General features: G+C 37.5%; 3 protein-coding genes across 4 annotated transcripts in view; 2 read left to right on the plus strand and 1 right to left on the minus strand.

Moving 5' to 3' along the window:
• ptpn21 (protein tyrosine phosphatase non-receptor type 21) overlaps nucleotides 1–7,446 on the plus strand; it is a 29,453-nt gene extending 22,007 nt beyond the window's left edge. For both annotated transcript variants that reach the window (XM_065255082.1, XM_065255083.1), the window contains 5 exons: nucleotides 2,357–2,575; nucleotides 2,742–2,870; nucleotides 2,958–3,192; nucleotides 3,596–3,756; nucleotides 3,889–7,446. In XM_065255082.1, the coding sequence (XP_065111154.1) occupies nucleotides 2,357–2,575; nucleotides 2,742–2,870; nucleotides 2,958–3,192; nucleotides 3,596–3,756; nucleotides 3,889–4,017 (873 nt within the window). In that variant the 3' untranslated portion in view covers nucleotides 4,018–7,446. The remainder of the gene's footprint in view (nucleotides 1–2,356; nucleotides 2,576–2,741; nucleotides 2,871–2,957; nucleotides 3,193–3,595; nucleotides 3,757–3,888) is intronic.
• Nucleotides 7,447–8,938: 1,492 nt separating this feature from the next.
• On the plus strand, nucleotides 8,939–10,793 carry LOC135736708 (zona pellucida sperm-binding protein 3-like). The gene is made up of 8 exons (XM_065255109.1): nucleotides 8,939–9,528; nucleotides 9,599–9,717; nucleotides 9,795–9,898; nucleotides 9,968–10,145; nucleotides 10,221–10,338; nucleotides 10,409–10,494; nucleotides 10,562–10,638; nucleotides 10,706–10,793. Exons 1-8 carry the CDS (start codon nucleotides 8,980–8,982, stop codon nucleotides 10,759–10,761), a joined length of 1,287 nt encoding a protein of 428 aa, XP_065111181.1. The 5' UTR covers nucleotides 8,939–8,979; the 3' UTR covers nucleotides 10,762–10,793.
• Nucleotides 10,794–12,400: 1,607 nt separating this feature from the next.
• Nucleotides 12,401–14,017, minus strand: LOC135737084 (uncharacterized). Its single transcript, XM_065255126.1, has 5 exons — nucleotides 13,872–14,017; nucleotides 13,521–13,673; nucleotides 13,393–13,428; nucleotides 13,050–13,073; nucleotides 12,401–12,658 (listed from the first exon to the last, which is right to left on the minus strand). The coding sequence occupies exons 2-5, from the start codon at nucleotides 13,599–13,601 to the stop codon at nucleotides 12,524–12,526; spliced, it is 276 nt and encodes a 91-aa protein (XP_065111198.1). The 5' UTR covers nucleotides 13,602–13,673; nucleotides 13,872–14,017; the 3' UTR covers nucleotides 12,401–12,523.
• Nucleotides 14,018–18,463: the final 4,446 nt, after the last annotated feature.

Here is an 18,463-nt window from a genome sequence, read left to right on the forward strand (position 1 = left end):
GAAGGGTTAAGTGTGTGTTGTTGCGCTGTGTTGGTTATGATGGATTAAGTGTGTGTTTTGTCTGTTGTTGTGATGGGCATGATGGATTAAGTGTGTAGTTTGTCTGTTGTTGTGTTGTGTTGTGTTGTGTTGTGTTGTGATGGACATGATGGATTAAGTGTGTAGTTTGTCTGTTGTTGTGTTGTGTTGTGTTGTGATGGACATGATGGATTAAGTGTGTAGTTTGTTTGTTGTTGTGTTGTGTTGTGATGGGCATGATGGATTAAGTGTGTAGTTTGTCTGTTGTTGTGATGGGCATAATGGATTAAGTGTGTGTTTTGTCCGTAGTTGTGTTGTGATAGGCATGATGGATTAAGTGTGTTGTTGTTGTGTTGTGTTGTGATGGGCATGATGGATTAAGAGTGTGTTTTGTCTGTTGTTGTGTTCTGATGGGCATGATGGATTAAGTGTGTGTTTTGTCTGTTGTTGTGTTGTGATGGACATGATGGATTAAGTGTGTAGTTTGTCTGTTGTTGTGATGGGCATGATAGATTAAGTGAGTAGTTTGTCTGTTGTTGTGTTGTGATGGGCATGATGGATTAAGTGTGTAAATTGTCTGTTGTTGTGTTGTGTTGTCATGTGATGGGCATGATGGATTAAGTGTGTGTTTTGTCCGTAGTTGTGTTGTGATGGGCATGATGGATTAAGTGTGTTGTGGTTGTTGTTGTGTTGTGTTGTGATGGGCATGATGGATTAAGTGTGTGTTATGTCTGTTGTTGTGTTGTGATGGGCATGATGGATTAAGAGTGTGTTTTGTCTGTTGTTGTGTTGTGATGGGCATGATAGATTAAGTGAGTAGTTTGTCTGTTGTTGTGTTGTGATGGGCATGATGGATTAAGTGTGTAGTTTGTCTGTTGTTGTGATGGGCATGATGGATTAAGTGTGTGTTTTGTCTGTTGTTGTGTTGTGATGGACATGATGGATTAAGTGTGTAGTTTGCCTCTTGTTGTGATGGGCATGATGGATTAAGTGTGTAAATTGTCTGTTGTTGTGTTGTGTTGTCATGTGATGGGCATGATGGATTAAGTGTGTGTTTTGTCTGTTGTTGTGTTGTGATGGACATGATGGATTAAGTGTGTAGTTTGTCTCTTGTTGTGATGGGCATGATAGATTAAGTGAGTAGTTTGTCTGTTGTTGTGTTGTGATGGGCATGATGGATTAAGTGTGTGTTTTGTCTGCTGATGTGTTGTGTTGTGATGGGCATGATGGATTAAGTGTGTGTTTTGTCTGCTGATGTGTTGTGTTGTGATGGGCATGATGGATTAAGTGTGTGTTTTGTCTGTTGTTGTGTTGTGATGGGCATGATGGATTAAGTGTGTAGTTTGTCTCTTGTTGTGATGGGCATGATAGATTAAGTGAGTAGTTTGTCTGTTGTTGTGTTGTGATGGGCATGATGGATTAAGTGTGTAAATTGTCTGTTGTTGTGTTGTGTTGTCATGTGATGGGCATGATGGATTAAGTGTGTGTTTTGTCTGCTGATGTGTTGTGTTGTGATGGGCATGATGGATTAAGTGTGTGTTTTGTCCGTAGTTGTGTTGTGATGGGCATGATGAATTAAGTGTGTGTTTTGTCTGTAGTTGTGTTGTGATGGGCATGATGAATTAAGTGTGTGTTTTGTCTGTAGTTGTGTTGTGATGGGCATGATGGATTAAGTGTGTGTTTTGTCTGCTGGTGTGTTGTGTTGTGATGGGCATGATGGATTAAGTGTGTGTTTTGTCTGCTGGTGTGTTGTGTTGTGATGGGCATGATGGATTAAGTGTGTGTTTTGTCCGTAGTTGTGTTGTGATGGGCATGATAAATTAAGTGTGTGTTGTGTCTGTTGTTGTGTTGTGATGGGCATGATGGATTAAGTGTGTGTTTTGTCTGCTGATGTGTTGTGTTGTGATGGGCATGATGGATTAAGTGTGTGTTTTGTCTGTAGTTGTGTTGTGATGGGCATGTTGAATTAAGTGTGTGTTTTGTCTGTAGTTGTGTTGTGATGGGCATGATGAATTAAGTGTGTGTTTTGTCTGTAGTTGTGTTGTGATGGGCATGATGGATTAAGTGTGTGTTTTGTCTGCTGATGTCTTGTGTTGTGATGGGCATGATGGATTAAGTGTGTGTTTTGTCTGTTGTTGTGATGGGCATGATGGATTAACTGTGTGTTTTGTCTGTTGGTGTGTTGTGTTGTGATGGGCATGATGGATTAACTGTGTGTTGTGTCTGTTGTTGTGTTGTGTTGTGTTGTGATGGGCATGATGGATTACCTGTGTGTTTTGTCTGTTGTTGTGTTGTGTTGTGATGGGCATGATGGATTAAGTGTGTGTTTTGTGTGCAGTGTAAGATGTTGGAGCATCGCGTGGAGCAGAAGTTGGTCTTCACAGAGTACGAGCAGATACCCAAGAAACGGGCGAACTGTGTGTGCAACATTGCTCTGATGCAAGAAAACAACGAAAGGAACCGTTTCCAGGACGTTCTGCCTTACGATGACACGCGTGTGGAGCTCGTGCCCACTAAAGAGAACAACACGGGATACATCAATGCATCTCACATCAGGGTAAACTCCAGTTCAAAAACCAGTTTAAATCCATGAACTGCAAGTGACGTGAAATAATTCTTGACACCAAACTTTTTGTCCCAAATCCAAGCCATGTTAGTAGTCTGATGTGGTTTGGATTAACCGGCGTGTCTTAATATGATGTGTTGTCTGTTTCTGTATTCAGATTACGGTTCAAGGTAAGGAATGGAGTTACATTGCATCTCAGGGTCCTCTCTCCAACACCTGCCAAGACTTCTGGCAAATGGTTTGGGAACAAGGAGTCGCCATCATCGGCATGGTTACAGCAGAGGAGGTGATTGTTAAACTGGTTGCCACACATGGCTTAAGTTAACTAGTTTTTCCTCTACACCATTAAAGCACCTTGTTTTCTTTTCTGCAGGAAGGAGGTCGGGAAAAGAGTTGCCGCTATTGGCCTCGTCTGGGCTCTCGCCACAACACCGTTACATACGGACGCTATAAGATCACCACACGATTCCGCACAGACTCTGGATGTTACGCCACGACGGGCCTGAAGATCAAAAATATTCAGACGGGGCAAGAGCGAACCGTCTGGCATCTCCAGTACACAGACTGGCCCGACCACGGCTGCCCAGAGGATTTCAAAGGGTTTCTCTGTTAGTACAAAACCTTTCTGTTCCATTTGATGCTGGGCGCCTTTAAAATGCATTTTATTTCATGTTTCTAAGTGCTACAGAGGCTCAGATATATTAAGTTGTTGGTTTTCAGGAGATAAGGGTATTTATCCTAGAATAACTATAATAGGCATTTTTAGCAGGTGTTTAGGAGTAAATGGGTTAAACCCTTCAACCAGAGTACTTTGTTTGGAATTTGTTTCTTCAAAACAGAAAGTGAATGTGTGTAGTTTAATAACAATTAACTTTTGGTTTAGCTTTGTAGTGGTTGTTTAGGATAATGTCCCCAACCTGAAATGACAGAATCACTTTTTATCTAAACCCAACATGCATACATTTTATTGTGTGTGTGGCTTTGTTAAATGTTTGTATTTCTGTGTCCTAGCATACCTGGAAGAGATCCAGTCAGTGAGACGACACACGAACAGCTCCAGCGATCCAAAGAACACAAATCTGCCGGTTCTGGTGCACTGCAGCGCTGGGGTGGGACGCACTGGTGTGGTCATTCTGTCTGAGATCATGATAGCATGTCTGGAACATAATGAGGTACATATGTCCTGTGTTACCAGAGTAAAGTGGAAGCACTCATTTTTAAGAGAGAGAGAGAGTATGGCCGGTCTCTGTTGCTTTTGACCGCAGTAATCTGATGTCTCAATTATTGTTTTTGTCTCCTGACAGATGCTGGACGTCCCAACGGTTCTGAACCTGCTACGTCATCAGCGTATGATGATGGTACAGACGCTTTCACAATACACCTTTATTTACAAAGTCCTCATTCAGTTCCTGAAAAACTCCAGACTGATCTGAGTTCAGCGACGGCACCGCAATCTCCAATCTTGATCTCTCATCCCGCTGTTGTACATGGGATTGTGGGATGTTCAGACCGGCAGCGTCCTTTGCTTCGCTCGCTCACAGTATTAGTGAAGGGCCTGGACTTGAGCCGGGGCAAGTATGAAGGATTCTGCGCACACGCAGTGGACTCACTCACTATTACCAGTATTATACAAGGATTTTACCGTGGGCTTTACACAATTACACGTGTGGGCTCGGCACTTTTTATTTTGCTGTATATAGCAAAGCACACTCCTGCTGCACCTGTTACATCATATGGCGTTTCATCCTCTTTACTGGGTTACTCAAAATATTATTTTTACATGAAGGTGTAGCGGGAAAACATTGTGAAGATTACAGGTGGGAAGTTTAAGGTGAATCTCGCGAATACCACATACTAAATGTAGCATTAACCCTGGTTTTAGTAGCATTACTGAGGTCACACACCGAGCGAGAAGTGCTATGTTGCATGAAGGGCAACTCGCACACCAGACATGCACCTACAATAGGGCAAGCTTTATCACTTCCAGCTGCAAAATGTGTGGTGGTGTAACGATAATTCATGCAGTTTGCTTGTTGTGCTTCTCAATGAATTATAGCGAAATGCAGCTACATCCAAAAGCCAGAGGGCGCTCTTGTGAAGAAACTTAATGTGCGCCGCAAAAGAAGTACCATTTACATGCTCATCTTCAGAAAATGGTTATATGCATATTTATATCTCTGTTCATCAAACCTTTTCAGGTGTTTTCATGATAATAAAGAATATTTATAATTAGCTGCGTTTTCGTTACCCTTTAAGTTGCGCAAATTGACATTACGATGTCAATTTCCATTGGCTGTATTTTTAATTCGCAATGTAAATTTGTGCAATTTGAAGGGAAGTGATTTTAGATACTTATCAAAGACATGAGAGAGCTGTGCATAATATCGCCTTTGCCATTCAGAATTGATATCAGACAGGTATTATTGGTCTGTATCACGATTTATCGCCACACCCCTAAAAATATGCATTAGCAGCCTATGTTAATCGCTAACGGTTTTGGAAAATTTGATGTTATTTAACGTTATTAAACAAACTATTTGAGTGCTCTGTGGTGCGGCTGGGATGTCACCGGTGTGTGTACATTCATAGAAAATAATCTGTTTGATTTTTAGATGCATTGCGCAGTGCTTCTTGCCCGGTGTGCGACCTCCTGTTTTTGACATTGGCATATTTTCATGACAATTAAGCGCTATTTCAAATGGTTCTGTAATTAGATTTTTATAATTAAATCTTAATGCAATACATCAAATAATGATGTATAAGTCCTTTACAGTTTAATTACATTATGGCTAAGAATTATATTATGAAGTAAAATTGTCATGAAAATGTCACAATGCACAAAATGTTTACCGTTTTAAAGGTCATGAAATCTTTTTAAGCAAAATGTAATTTCTTTTTTCTGTGTTTTTATTGTGGGGTGAAATGTGACCCAGACGAGTTCATAGCAGATTTCGTGAGATTTACTTTTGTTGGTGAATCCCGATACCCGTGTACCAGGAGTGTGACGGTTTCTTGAAATGAAGTATCACATGCAGTGTTATGTGGCGTGTTGAAGCTCGTGAGATGTATGATCCGGTATGGTTTACTGAGTCTCAAGCCAAAGACGGGACAGTTTACTTTGTGATAGCAGACACAACCTTTAAATAATTTACTATATTATGTATTCAAATTGTATATGAAACTCATATAAACAGAAAGGCTTTCTTTTTGCATTAGGGATATGTTTGTATTTCTGCAGCTTCCACCAGCTTTCTCCAACCCAACACACCAAAGAGCGTCGCACACGCGAGTACGGTCGATTTATTGTTGAGCTCACCACATTAAACATGATGATGGTCTACCAAAGAATATTCATCCTATCATGTTTTTACTTAAAGTCTTAAAACACTGTGAAACTACATACATCGTGTTTGTAAGAGGAACAAAAAGAAATAATGTTTTGAAGGATTAAGTAGTGCCATAGTTTAAATGCCTATATGTAAATGTATTTAAAATGACAATTAGGTCTTATCATTTTTAATGACACTTAAGCGATACAAACATAAGCTACATTCCATCAGCAGATGTGACGGGACATAATGTAACACATATAATATTGGTTTAAAGAGGACATATAAAAATCAGAGTTTTTCCATGTTTAAGTGCTATAATTGGGTCCCCAGAGCTTCAATCAACTTAGAAAATGTGAAAAAGATCAACCCAGTAACTTAGTTTTTGTAAACCATTCTCTGCAAGCATGTGAAAATATAGCTCATTGAAATGTGATGTCAGAAGGGGACACCCAAAAATGCAAAATTTTTGCTCACATCTACGTGGCAATTTTCACATGTTATAATAAATGATCTGTCAGGTATTTTGAGCTAAAACATCACATACGCACTCTGGGGACACCAAAGATTTATTTAACATCTTAAAAATGTCCCCTTTAAAATGTAATCTAAATTTGTGTGGAGCCAGAATATGAGTTTTGTTTCTTAAGATCCAAAAATATCTGGGTCATATTTCACCTGATAATCATGATTTTAAAGAAGTGTTTAGTGTGAAATAAATATGTATTTAAATTTTGAAGTACAATTGTTAATATATACATTGACAATTTGTTGTACCAACACTGGTTAATAACATAATGCATAGACTTCAGATTCTTACATGCATATTTGAATTTTCTGTTTTGAGATATGACCCAAGTATTTTTTCCCCAGATATTTACCCACAAACCGTATTTTTTGTTCTGAACAGTGCCTACTGTGTGTCCATGTTGTGTTAAATGCTATAATATAGAAGTGTTTTCTTTTTTGTGAAGGACAATCATTTTGTTTTACACACTATATGGTGCATCTGGTTTCTGCATATCATGAAGTTTAATGGAATTTGTAAAAAGACACAAATAGCCTTTAAAAGCACAATTATAAGCATATTAACAGTTAACATTGTATTGATCCAGTGACGTCTCTTGGCATTTATCCCTCATTACTTTAAGTTAAAATCTTTGACGTGTTTTTAAATAAAAGCACAATGAAATGGTGAAACTGCTGTGATGTGTAAGTTATAGCATTCATTAGTCTTTATTTGAACTGGAAATAAAAATAATTAAATTGATAGACATTTTATGAGCTGACTGGACTTTACAAACCCTTTTCCCAAGTGTTACATGTACATTAATAGACAATACTGTTTATACTGCTGATAATGAGTGTTATTAACTTTTAACCATGTTAAGTTTGAGGTTAAATGAAATCTCATCAGGTTTGGTTGTGTGGTTTGAGATCTCAGCTGATGTGCCGGTATCAGAAGAGCTAAATTATATCCCTTTGTAAACAGCTATATTTTTCATTCAGAAAATAAATATTTTAAATGATTCAGGTATTGCTCTGTTTCTGTCTATTACGTAATATTATATATGACTAGAAGAAAACTGTATAAAGCAAGCTAAAAATGAATGCATTAACAGACATCCTCTCCAAGGAAGTACTGTGGTGATACTATGGTATATTGAAGGTATATAATGGTAAACAATGATTCCATGGCCTTTATATCACAGTACATTACCCACACCTCTACTATGGTATATCGTCATAAAAACATACGATAATTATTTTGACAGTTCTTAGATTAGAAACTGTACTATACATACAAGTTAAAGAGTGTAAAGATATTTTAAAGAATGTTTGTAACCAAGCAGATCTGTGGCACCATTGACTTCCATAGTGGGAGAACATAATTCTATGGCAGTAAATAGTGCCCCAGATCTGATTTATCTAGTTATGAATCTAGTTAGTACCATTTTTCAAATTATCTTTATTTGTGCACTTATACAGGTTCAAAAGTAAGTAAATATTACAGAATGTTTATTTTTCTGATATCCAAACATATCCATACCACAAGATGGCGCAATGACTCTATTCATGAGATTTAAAATGATAAGAATACTAAGAATTTCTGAAAAGATTTTAGATATGTTTTAACTTTGCCTGTGAATCAAAGCTATTAACTTTGTGTCAGAAGAGCAGATCGTCTAAAAGATCCTTTCTAACATATTCGAGGTTAGAGGTTTCTAACTCATAAAAAACTGTGTTTACTTCAGTCAAACTTTGCTTCAGTATTCCTCTAGGGGGCGCTGTACGCTTCTTATTATTTCAGATCTTGTTTTATTCTAAAATAAAATTCTGTCTACTCTACAAGAACACATGACTTGTATTAGACGTGACATAGTGAACCTTAGTGAGTACTTTAAACACTACTTTAATATTGTGGAGTGTGAACTATAGAGTTTAGATGTGTTCGACTTCATGCCGGTCCGTCGTATGACGTCATAGTACCGCGAGAGCACGCGAGAAATCATCCGGGGAAATCTAATTTCGAATCGCTCTCGCGGTACTATGACGTCAGCGGCCTGCCACATGAAGTCTTTTTAGTGAAATCCTACAGTAACGTGACAATAATTATTGCAGCATACGAAATAGAAAAAAATCATACAAAAATTGATCAACTTCGCCTGCCTGTAACTTCAGTAATCCTGAAGTTCAGGTGAGATTGTTTAGGGTTTGTTTAAAAACTTGAGAACTGGAGTTGCTTTACAGATTACTACACGACATGTTTGTAGCATAAACATTGCGTTTGATTAAACTTCATTCGTAATTCTTCTTAATAAAAGTGTTTATAAAAACATTGAATAGCCTACATAATAGTCATCACAAATGAAAATGTTCGCTAAAAGCTCGCAGACCCGTGATGATGTGACGTCATTTAAACACCTAAACTCTACAGGTCTGTTGGCACATTAAGTTAATGAATAATCAGAAAGGGGAGGAGCCACCCAAACCCTAATTGACAACAGTATAAATGACCAAACAAAGCCATCGTGTTGTTGTGGTTTCTCTTGAAGGTTTGTAATTATGAAGCTCCATCAAGTTGTGATTGTTACTCTTCTTGTGATTGGTTTGTGTGATGCTTGGCGAAATTTGAAGCAGCGTCAAAGTCCCAGGAGTATGCAACCGAAGACAGGTCCTCTCTCATCTGCGTCCCGAGGATCTGTGCCAGTGCCTCCAGGTCTTTGGAACCCTTCACAAATGTCTTTCCAGAATCCGGGTCCATTGAGGTCTGACACCAAAAAATTGCCACAAGACCCTTTTGGTGTTCAGTCTCAGCAGGTGATGCAGGCTGTTGTGGAGCCTCTGGACTGGAGGTATCCCGTGGTTCCAGAAATCCAGGCCAACGTGGCAGTGGACTTTCAGCAGAAACAGCCTGTGACGCCCAGCAGCGTTGCCATCCAATGTGGAGAGAGTTCGATTCTCGTGGAGGTGAAGCAAGATCTGTTCAGTAACGGGCAGCTGATCGATCCATCAGGTCTTCATTTGGGTGGATGTTCTCCGGTCGCTCAGGACTTTGACTCGAAAATCCTCATCTTTGAATATGCGCTCCAGGACTGTGGTAGCGTACTAATGGTTCGTATTGTGAACAAATGCTTGCTTGTGTTTTTCTACTAGCAATGAAACTAAACTGAATTGTTTTCAGATGACCAACGATGAGCTCGTCTACATGTTTGTGCTCACCTACACCCCTCAGCCTCTCGGTGGCACGATGATCAACAGAGCCGATGGTGCTACTGTTAACATTCAGTGTCATTATCAAAGGTATTGTTTCTTTTTTGGGGGTACACCTTTGACTGACTTTGATGGATGTTATTCAAACTTTTATTTGTAACCTGCAGAAATTACAATGTGAGCAGTAATGTTTTGAATCCAGCGTGGGTCCCTTACTCCTCAACCGAGGTTGGAGAGGAAGTTCTGCTCTTCTCCCTGAAGCTCATGACCGGTCTGTATGGAGTCTCGAGCCAGTCTCAGTAATGTGAATGTGGCTTTAACTCTTAGTTTTTCTCTTCAGATGACTGGATGTATCAGAGGCCTTCTGCACAGTACTACCTGGGTGACATCATTAACATTGAAGGTTCTGTGAAGGTTTATAACCACGTTCCTCTGCGAGTGTTTGTGGATGGCTGTGTGGCCACTCAAGTGCCTGATCCCAGAGTTCCTCCCCAATACTCCTTCATTGAGAATAATGGGTATGAATCATTTTGTATGATTTCTTTGTGGATATTCTTGTGACTGGCTGTTGAGCTACCTGTCGTTTTTTTCAGATGTTTTGTGGATGCTAAGAACACCGGGTCCAGTTCTCATTTTCTGCCTCGCACTCGGACCGACGCAATCCAGTTTCAGCTGGAGGCGTTCCTGTTCAAGCAGCAAACCAATCCATCTGTATGTAATGTGATGTTCTTGGTCCCTCCCAACATTATTACATTTGCTTTAACGTATTTTTCTCTTCCAGATTTATATCACGTGTCTCCTGAGGGCCACTACTGCCGTTGCATCCACAGATGCCCAGCACAAGTCTTGTTCTTTCATTGGCAATAGGTCAGTTTTGGTCAGTCTGACTTATGTTCTCTGAAAGTTTTGGATCTCATGAGTTTTATTTTTGTAGGTGGTTTGCTGCTGATGGTAATGATCAGGTTTGTGGTTGCTGTGACTCCACGTGTGGCCCTGAGACTACATCTGCAGGTAGGTCGTATTATCAGTTTTTCTTTTTAAATGCGAGTGATTGACTTTCTTCCTTTGCTTTTTTTAGATGTTCAATGGGAAGGCAAGGCATCCGTCGGTCCCCTCACGGTTAAGGCACAATAGTTTGTTTCTAAATAAAAGTGGAAGATTTAGCACTTCTGTCTTTGTGGTTTCATTTTCCGCATGTCTGTTTTTACTCTGCAATCTATTCTGGCTTGAGGCAAAATTTGGACTGCCAGTAAAAGTCTAATAGATGTCTAACCATGACCCAAGAATAGGTGTGTGTGCTTGAAACATGTCAAAGCAAACATTTTGTACACTTGACTTTACTAGCATGATGGGATATTGTATCACTTTTGCAAAATGGCATGTAAGCAGATTTAAGGTTTAGGATAGAAGTTTGTTACTCCTAGCCAGACTTTACTGGGTTTGTAGTTAGCCAGTCATTTAACTGACTTGGTTATTAATCGCTATGTATCCTCATAGCGTTTGAGCTGCTCCAGCACTTTATCTCCAGCAGGAACATGGGGCTGTCTTTACAAAACTCTTCTACATAACAGTAAAAGATCTCTAAGTTTCCTAAAAACCTTTTTGCACAGCCGAGACCTCAGTTTTAAGCAATAAATGGAAATGAAGCCAAGAGTCTTTAAAGACAAATGTGCCTCTGCTTATTTTCTCAAGTCACTCTTACGTCACCAAAAATAAACTCCAAATAGTCCTAAAGTGGTCTTGTTTATATGTCCAGGCATCCAGTCTGGTCTTTTTCTTGCATGATGTCTTTCTGTTGGCCATGATGGTTCTGTTTATTTAAAAGTGGTTTGTAGTCCTTTGTCTGACTTTTGGGATACAGACTGGTTTAAATACTCTTGAGCATTTGTATGAATAGTGACTGGATTAAACTCTTTATTTGAATATAGGAAAATGTCTTGCAGTATTTTTATTAAATCCCTGAAGGAGGCCAAAGAAATTGTGTAAATAACAAGATTGTACACTGCTATTACCATAAGGTTCAGCGCAGCACTCATGACGATTGTACGGGGTTGTCTGAAGTGCCCTTAAAAGTCTGGTTTTAGTGCAAATTGAGCTTAAGCAGCAAAAGTTGATACATTTGATGTCAGGTTGCAGTTTTCATTTTTTAGTTGATGTGACATCACATTGATAAAGCCCCGCCCACAACCACAGGAATTTGAGATTTTAACTGAAAGCCTTGTTGGGTGAGCAAGTGATTTTTTTGCTCATATCCCAATAGGGGCATTTTGGACATAATGCTATAATAAATAATCAAGAGGGTTATTTTGTCCTGAAACTTTTTTTTGTCCACATTTTTGGTACACCATCCTACTTGTAAAATGGGCATAATAGGTGCCCTTTAGCACTTTTCTTAAGAACTCTAAGAAATGGTGTTGCTTTTATTTTTGCAGTTGTGTCACTGTGTATTAACATTAACAGTGTTTGCATCACTCCAGTGTACTGCTATCCAGGTCTTCTCTTCATTGGTTAAACTGCTTTTGCTCCTTCCAAATAGATTTCAAAGTACACAAGCGTCTCAGTCTGGCTGCACACATTGTGATCTGTCGCCAAAACTTGTCTTCACATGATTTATTTGATTGGTTTTGTTTGGGCGTGTTATAAAGACAACACCCCAGATACAATCTTAAATCTGTCTGGTTTCGTCTATAAAAGAATTTCACCACTCACTGGAGGACTATTCATTTATTCATATGAACACCAGTGTGGATTCAATAATTTTGACTAAAGCAAGTGTATTCACATAAGCAAGTTTATTTTCAAAATACTCAAAAACAGAAATTGTTTACAGAAGTTTTCAATTTTTTAAACAGAGCACTAAATATCCAGCGACGATCAGTGCAGGATTCCTCCGTGTTTAACATTTCTTTCCCTTATCACTTTTACCATGACATTGACCTTCGCCCTGTCCATGTCCATGTCCATGACCGTGACCTTTTCCGTGCTCTTTTCCCTTTTCACATCCCTTTCCATGTTTGCCCTTTCCCTTTTTCTAGCAATAAAAAACAGTCAAATGAGTAATGGACTGCAAAGCTCCGCCTTAAATGTTGCTGACCAATCTCAACTTGGGTGACTTTTTCAAAGATTTTACTTTAATCATTTTAAAGTACATTTTATTCAAATATGCATTTAATTTTTGTGCTCTTTTACAAAATCTTCCTTTATTTCCATATCACAAAACATATCACATCAAGGACATCCACATTTGATCTTATTTGAGAATAATCTCTTATTACAACTCCATGATGAGCACATAATCTCAACATCATTTCTAAAGGGCGTCTGTGATGTAAGCAACAGTTGGCTGGGTGGGCGGAGCTTAGTGAAGCCTAATGGCCAAAATTGGAACAGGTAAATCTAATAGAGATACGCATTGGTTTTACCTTTCCACTTTCATCTCCTGAGCCCTATGAGGAAATATTACAGTATAAGTTTAGCACACAATGTCACAGTTCAAGTAAAGCTATTTATTTTTGTATAGAAATGTGTAGAAAGCAGCACTTTCTGAATTAGAAATGATATTATTGGGTGAGGAACTTTAATCATTTGTTTGGTACTTCCAGCTATTACATTATAAATCTGCTTTTAAGACTCTATCTCTGTTTGTTATGATTTATAAAATATTTAAGAAATAGGCATGTCTGACAAAAATGATATCATTAAGGCGTTTTCATTTCATTTATGCAGATATATGTGTGCAGTAAATAAAGATGATCTTCTTCTCACCTCTGATCCAGAGCTTGAATGAACTTTCTCACATGTCTGTTTACATACAAGAGAATGAAGCAATGAGTTTTGTGAATGAATCATTTATGTGCAGTTTTCATATTTGCAAGCAAAAAATTATATCTTACCTTTGGTTCTGTGAAAAAAATTAAGAAAGGAAACAATAGAATTAATTGGGATAATTTACGCGTTAAAGATATCTTCAACATTTATTTCTATAAAATATCAAACTTACTTTCGTCACTCATGTTGAGATTATCAAGTGTGATGATGCAATAAAACTGCGCAATGAAAAAGTCCCATCAGCACATTAGCAAATGCGTACATTCAACAATTGTATTTTATACAATTGCATTCATTTTTATTAGTGTTTACATCAACCACCACATCAAAAGGGAAATCCTTTATAAAGGTTCTTTTTTTTCATTTATTTGACAGATGCGCACTGAGAGATAGTTGCGATGGAAAATATTTCTTACCTTGTGTCTTGTCTTGCTTCTCAATGTGAAATATTTGTTTTCATGTCTGTATTTATAGGTCTATATTAGATCCTCCCTCAGGTGATACATACACATACCTGCCCGTCCACACCCTACACTGGATAAACAGGTGTGCATGTAAAGTCAGGCCATATCTGTGTGTGTTTGTGCGCGTGTGTGCGTGCGTGTGTTTGTGTGCGTGTGTGCATGTGTGTGGAGTACACTGGATAAACAGGTGTGCATGTAAGGTCAAGTCTGTGTGTGCGCATGTGTGTGCGGGCGCGCGAGCGCGCGTGTTTGTGTGTTTACACATTAAAATAGCAGCAGGCTGCAACAGACGTACAAATAGATGCAAACAATTATGTCTTAATAACTTCATTAACATTTTATTAAGTTTAGGCTACTATTGGCTGATGCACTGTAATGAACATAAACTTAAATATAACACAATGCAATTCTTTTAATAGCTATTTAGAAAATTATAAACAGAATTTATAGGATATTTGATCAGTAAAGGATTATAGTGGGTTGCATATTCCCCTTTCAGTCATGAGGATCAAAACTGTACCTTTGATAAAATCCTGGAACACCCAAAATAATTTGGCAGGTAACAGACAGAACAGAAACAGACAGTTGGAGGAAATGTTACTATGGCTGGGGTTTCCTTTGTTTGCAAAACCAGAAAATCGACCAAAGTCATACAAGGAAAAGATCATCTCAGGTGTCAGCTATGTCCAAACATTGTGGAATAGATTTAATTGCTGCAGATGAAGCGCTTGACAGATCTTTAAACCTGTATTTTGTACACTGTAAAAAAGGGAAAGTTGGATCTCCTTAAAAAAATACTTCAGTTGGTAACACCTAAAAAAAGTTTTTCAAATTAACATTTTCACTTAAAGTGAGAAAATATAGGTAAATTCACTTTTTTAGTGTATGTACAATATGCAAAGAGCATAAAGTTGCTTATTCACATGAACTTCACTTTCATTTAAACGCATCATGAATCATTTCTACATACGATTGAAAGAAGATAATCAAATATAATTCATCTTATAGTATTGACATTTTATCTCACAAGGTAACCAAAATGGTTTACCATGTACATATAGCGTGTCTCGGTGTGCATTTGTAGATGACTGTTATGACTTTTTACAGTATCATTTACAGCAATAACATTACACTAACCTGCTCATAGTCAGATCTTTATTGACTGATCACACATTGCAAGAATTTAACTTTTTTTTTTGAGCCAAAAGCTTCTTATACTATATGTTACAATATTGTGTGTGAAAGGAAACATTCAGGCTACTGTTGTAATGAAGTCCAATAGTGGGTTTTGAAAGATCAACTAGCTGTGTTACAAGTCTGACCCGTTTCCAGTTAAGTGTTGAAGCTCATAAAACTAACTGTGTAAATATTCAGGAAGCTACCTTACATAGAAGACACCAGAAGGAAAACGTTGTTATGTTGTGTATGAGGTATGTAAACAGAGAAACTCAATGGTGTTGGTTGGCAGTTTTTCAGGTGGGTGTTGCTATAATCCACAGTCTCTTGTCAGATGGGAATCATCTTCACTATAATTGAGATGAATCACTGCTGATGCTGTCAAATAATAAAGCCAAATAAAAACAGTAGCCTATTAGATACAATCTACAGGAGGCTCCGCCCACCTGTGAGGAAAAATAGATTCTGGTTACCATAGTTACCCACAAGTTACAAATAAAAAACATGCTGCTAAAATTACTTAAATATAAATGAATGAAATAAAATAAAATAGACATGCTGTTAAACATTGCAGACGTGCAAATAAGACAAATCATGAGCAGTACGGTTGGAAATATTTATTTGCTGTATATCATTTCAAAACTAAAGTAAGAATTAAGCATCTAGATTCATGATACGTGTGTTAGTGACTGGGTGTTTACTGAATTGTTGTTATTAGTTTGTTCTGTGTAAATATAAAGCATTATGGGTGTATTGCTGAATGTTGACTAACTCGCTCATGGTTTCTAAAGAAGGGTCTATAAATACAACATCACGTCACCAGAACACTTTTATGAAATAGAAGATATTTTAGATATATGTGAATCCACACTCATATAGATTATTATGCATTCCTGATTTTGTGAAAAAACAAAGCTGGAGGAATATTAAAGATGACACATCAAATGATTTTATTATGCTAACTCATCTGAAGCAATCAAGGTTACCAGAGGTGAATCTAACAATAACATGCCTGGGCCATATTTCACCTGAAAAAATACATATATTTTGCATAAGAAAAATGAAATCTATTCTGCTTGTGCATGCGTGTGTGTGTTTGTGCGTGCATGCGTGTGCGTTTGTGTGTGTGGGGGGGTATTTTGTAGATGCTATATAATAAATGACCTGTGGGGTCATTTGAGCTGAAACTACATAAATGAAGCTATATTAAATCTTCTAGGTGACCTTTAATGCTCCTTTCATACATTCATACATTTATTTTACAGGCACTTTAGAGTCTCTAGTTCATCTGACCTGTATGTGTTTGGACTACAGATAAAATAAATGATGACAACGTGGGAAAATCCTGCAGACTGCACACAGAAGACTGTTACAGAGCTCAAACCTGTCATGCGAGCCAACAATAGCCGATGTCAGGTCTCATTGTGTGTTATTCTGTAAGATCACAAAACCTTCAGCTCTGCATTTTGTCTATGCATCATGTTTATTTTGTCTTTGTGTAAATAATCAAGTTTGAATAAATAAAGGTGAAGTGTCTATGATTGAACTGATCATACTGCTGAAAGTCTTTTGCCTATTTAAATATTTTCAGTTCATCTTCACAACACAAGCACATTCATTTATTTTAAAGTTAAGGCGTTTGAATGGTGCAACACAACAGGGCCAAGCTGTTTTGTAGTTATGTAACCAACATGACAGTGAAAGTGCAGATTTGTTTCTTAAACGCTTAATACTCCAGTAAACATATCTCATTAATCAGACCAGCAGTAAACCTAATCATTATTTTAAGCTTTGGGCTTACATTGTACAGCAAACTTTAAGTTTCTTAAAAACTCGTTGTACCACATATTTATTTTGATCACACCTAAATAAGCACACAGTACTTACTACTGTTTACACTAGTTTTAAAGCTTTGTTAAATGTCTTTTAACCCACTGGTAAATGTTTGCATATGATTTAAGATAATACAAAGTAACATTTAACCAAACACAACATTAACATTACATAATATAAACATGCCATCTATTTCAAACAGAATTTACAGCAGCAGAAATTTAATAGTTTTTTTCTGAACACAATTCCAGTATCTACACATATATTTATGGTTCACTGGTTAATGCAAGTTAAGAGATTATTTTTGGAGAAATCATATTTTTATTACATAACAATCATACCACAGAAATAAATGTACAAAGTTCACTGTACAGTAATATGACACGTGTTATGTACTACAGAAACATGCTTTATGAATGTAACTCATCTCATTCAACAAAGTACTAGTTAGTTTCCCCCTCGAGCAGCAGGTGTGGTTGTCGCTGAATGATTTAGGTGCGCCCATTAAACCACACAGAGTCTGAGGAGATTTTTAAAAACATAGACCTAGTCTGCATATTTCTGTTTCACTACTGCTGTTCTTGTAGTTTACCTACTTATTCTTTAACTGCATTTCATGTATGTTGCATTTAGTGTTGTTTGTTAAGTTAAGATTCACTGTTAGTATTGCTCATGTTTAGTGTAAGAGAGATTATCTGAGATTTATCTCTCTGCAGATACAAATGATCCACATGACAGAAAAGGCAGCACATCAAAATATCTCCCCACTTCATTAAAAACATTTGTAAGGTGATAAATTATAAAATAGAACCTTAGCATGATTTGATTTAATACTCAGTTATCCAACAATAATAATAATCTTTATTCAGAGTTTCAGTGTAGCTTGACTGTAATAGACTTTTGGTTGTAATTCTTTCATTGACCACCGGGTGTCGCCAGATCCTGAATAAGTGTGCCGAGCGTTTCAGAAGGCTGGTGGTTTCCGGTGATTACTGGTTACCTCATCGTTTACCTGGTTTGTTGGTAAGGTCAACCCACATCATTCACACCAGACTACCACTTTATGTAGTTCCCTTATCTACTTGAGGAATTTGTTTTTAAAATCTGAACTATATACAACGTTTTTGTTGACAGGGTGCAGGCGGTTTTCATTCGCTACGATACAGAAATCACAAATCTATTTTAATACAAATTAACAGAAATGTTAGGTGATAATAAAAAGTTTTTACTTTTTGTATAACAAATAAAGTATATTAAATATAAAACGTTTGAACTTTACACGTGCCATGCACGCAGTCTGTCGACGCGTTCTTGGGAGTCGTTCATTCATTTTCTCATTAGCTTAAAATGACAATATGAATGTCCGTAACGTTCATGTTTAGTTATGCTTGTCAATGGTGCTTATTGCTGTTTAATCTGTTACTGCCGGTAAAGCAAGAGTTTCATCATTTGATAAATATGACTTGTTGTTGGTTAGATAATGGTTAACGCTAGTTGTGGTGTCTGATGAATCAGTCTAGTTTTGTGTTCACCTT

The sequence above is a fragment of the Paramisgurnus dabryanus genome, chromosome 17, assembly GCF_030506205.2.
Source record: "Paramisgurnus dabryanus chromosome 17, PD_genome_1.1, whole genome shotgun sequence".
Lineage (NCBI taxonomy): Eukaryota > Metazoa > Chordata > Actinopteri > Cypriniformes > Cobitidae > Paramisgurnus > Paramisgurnus dabryanus.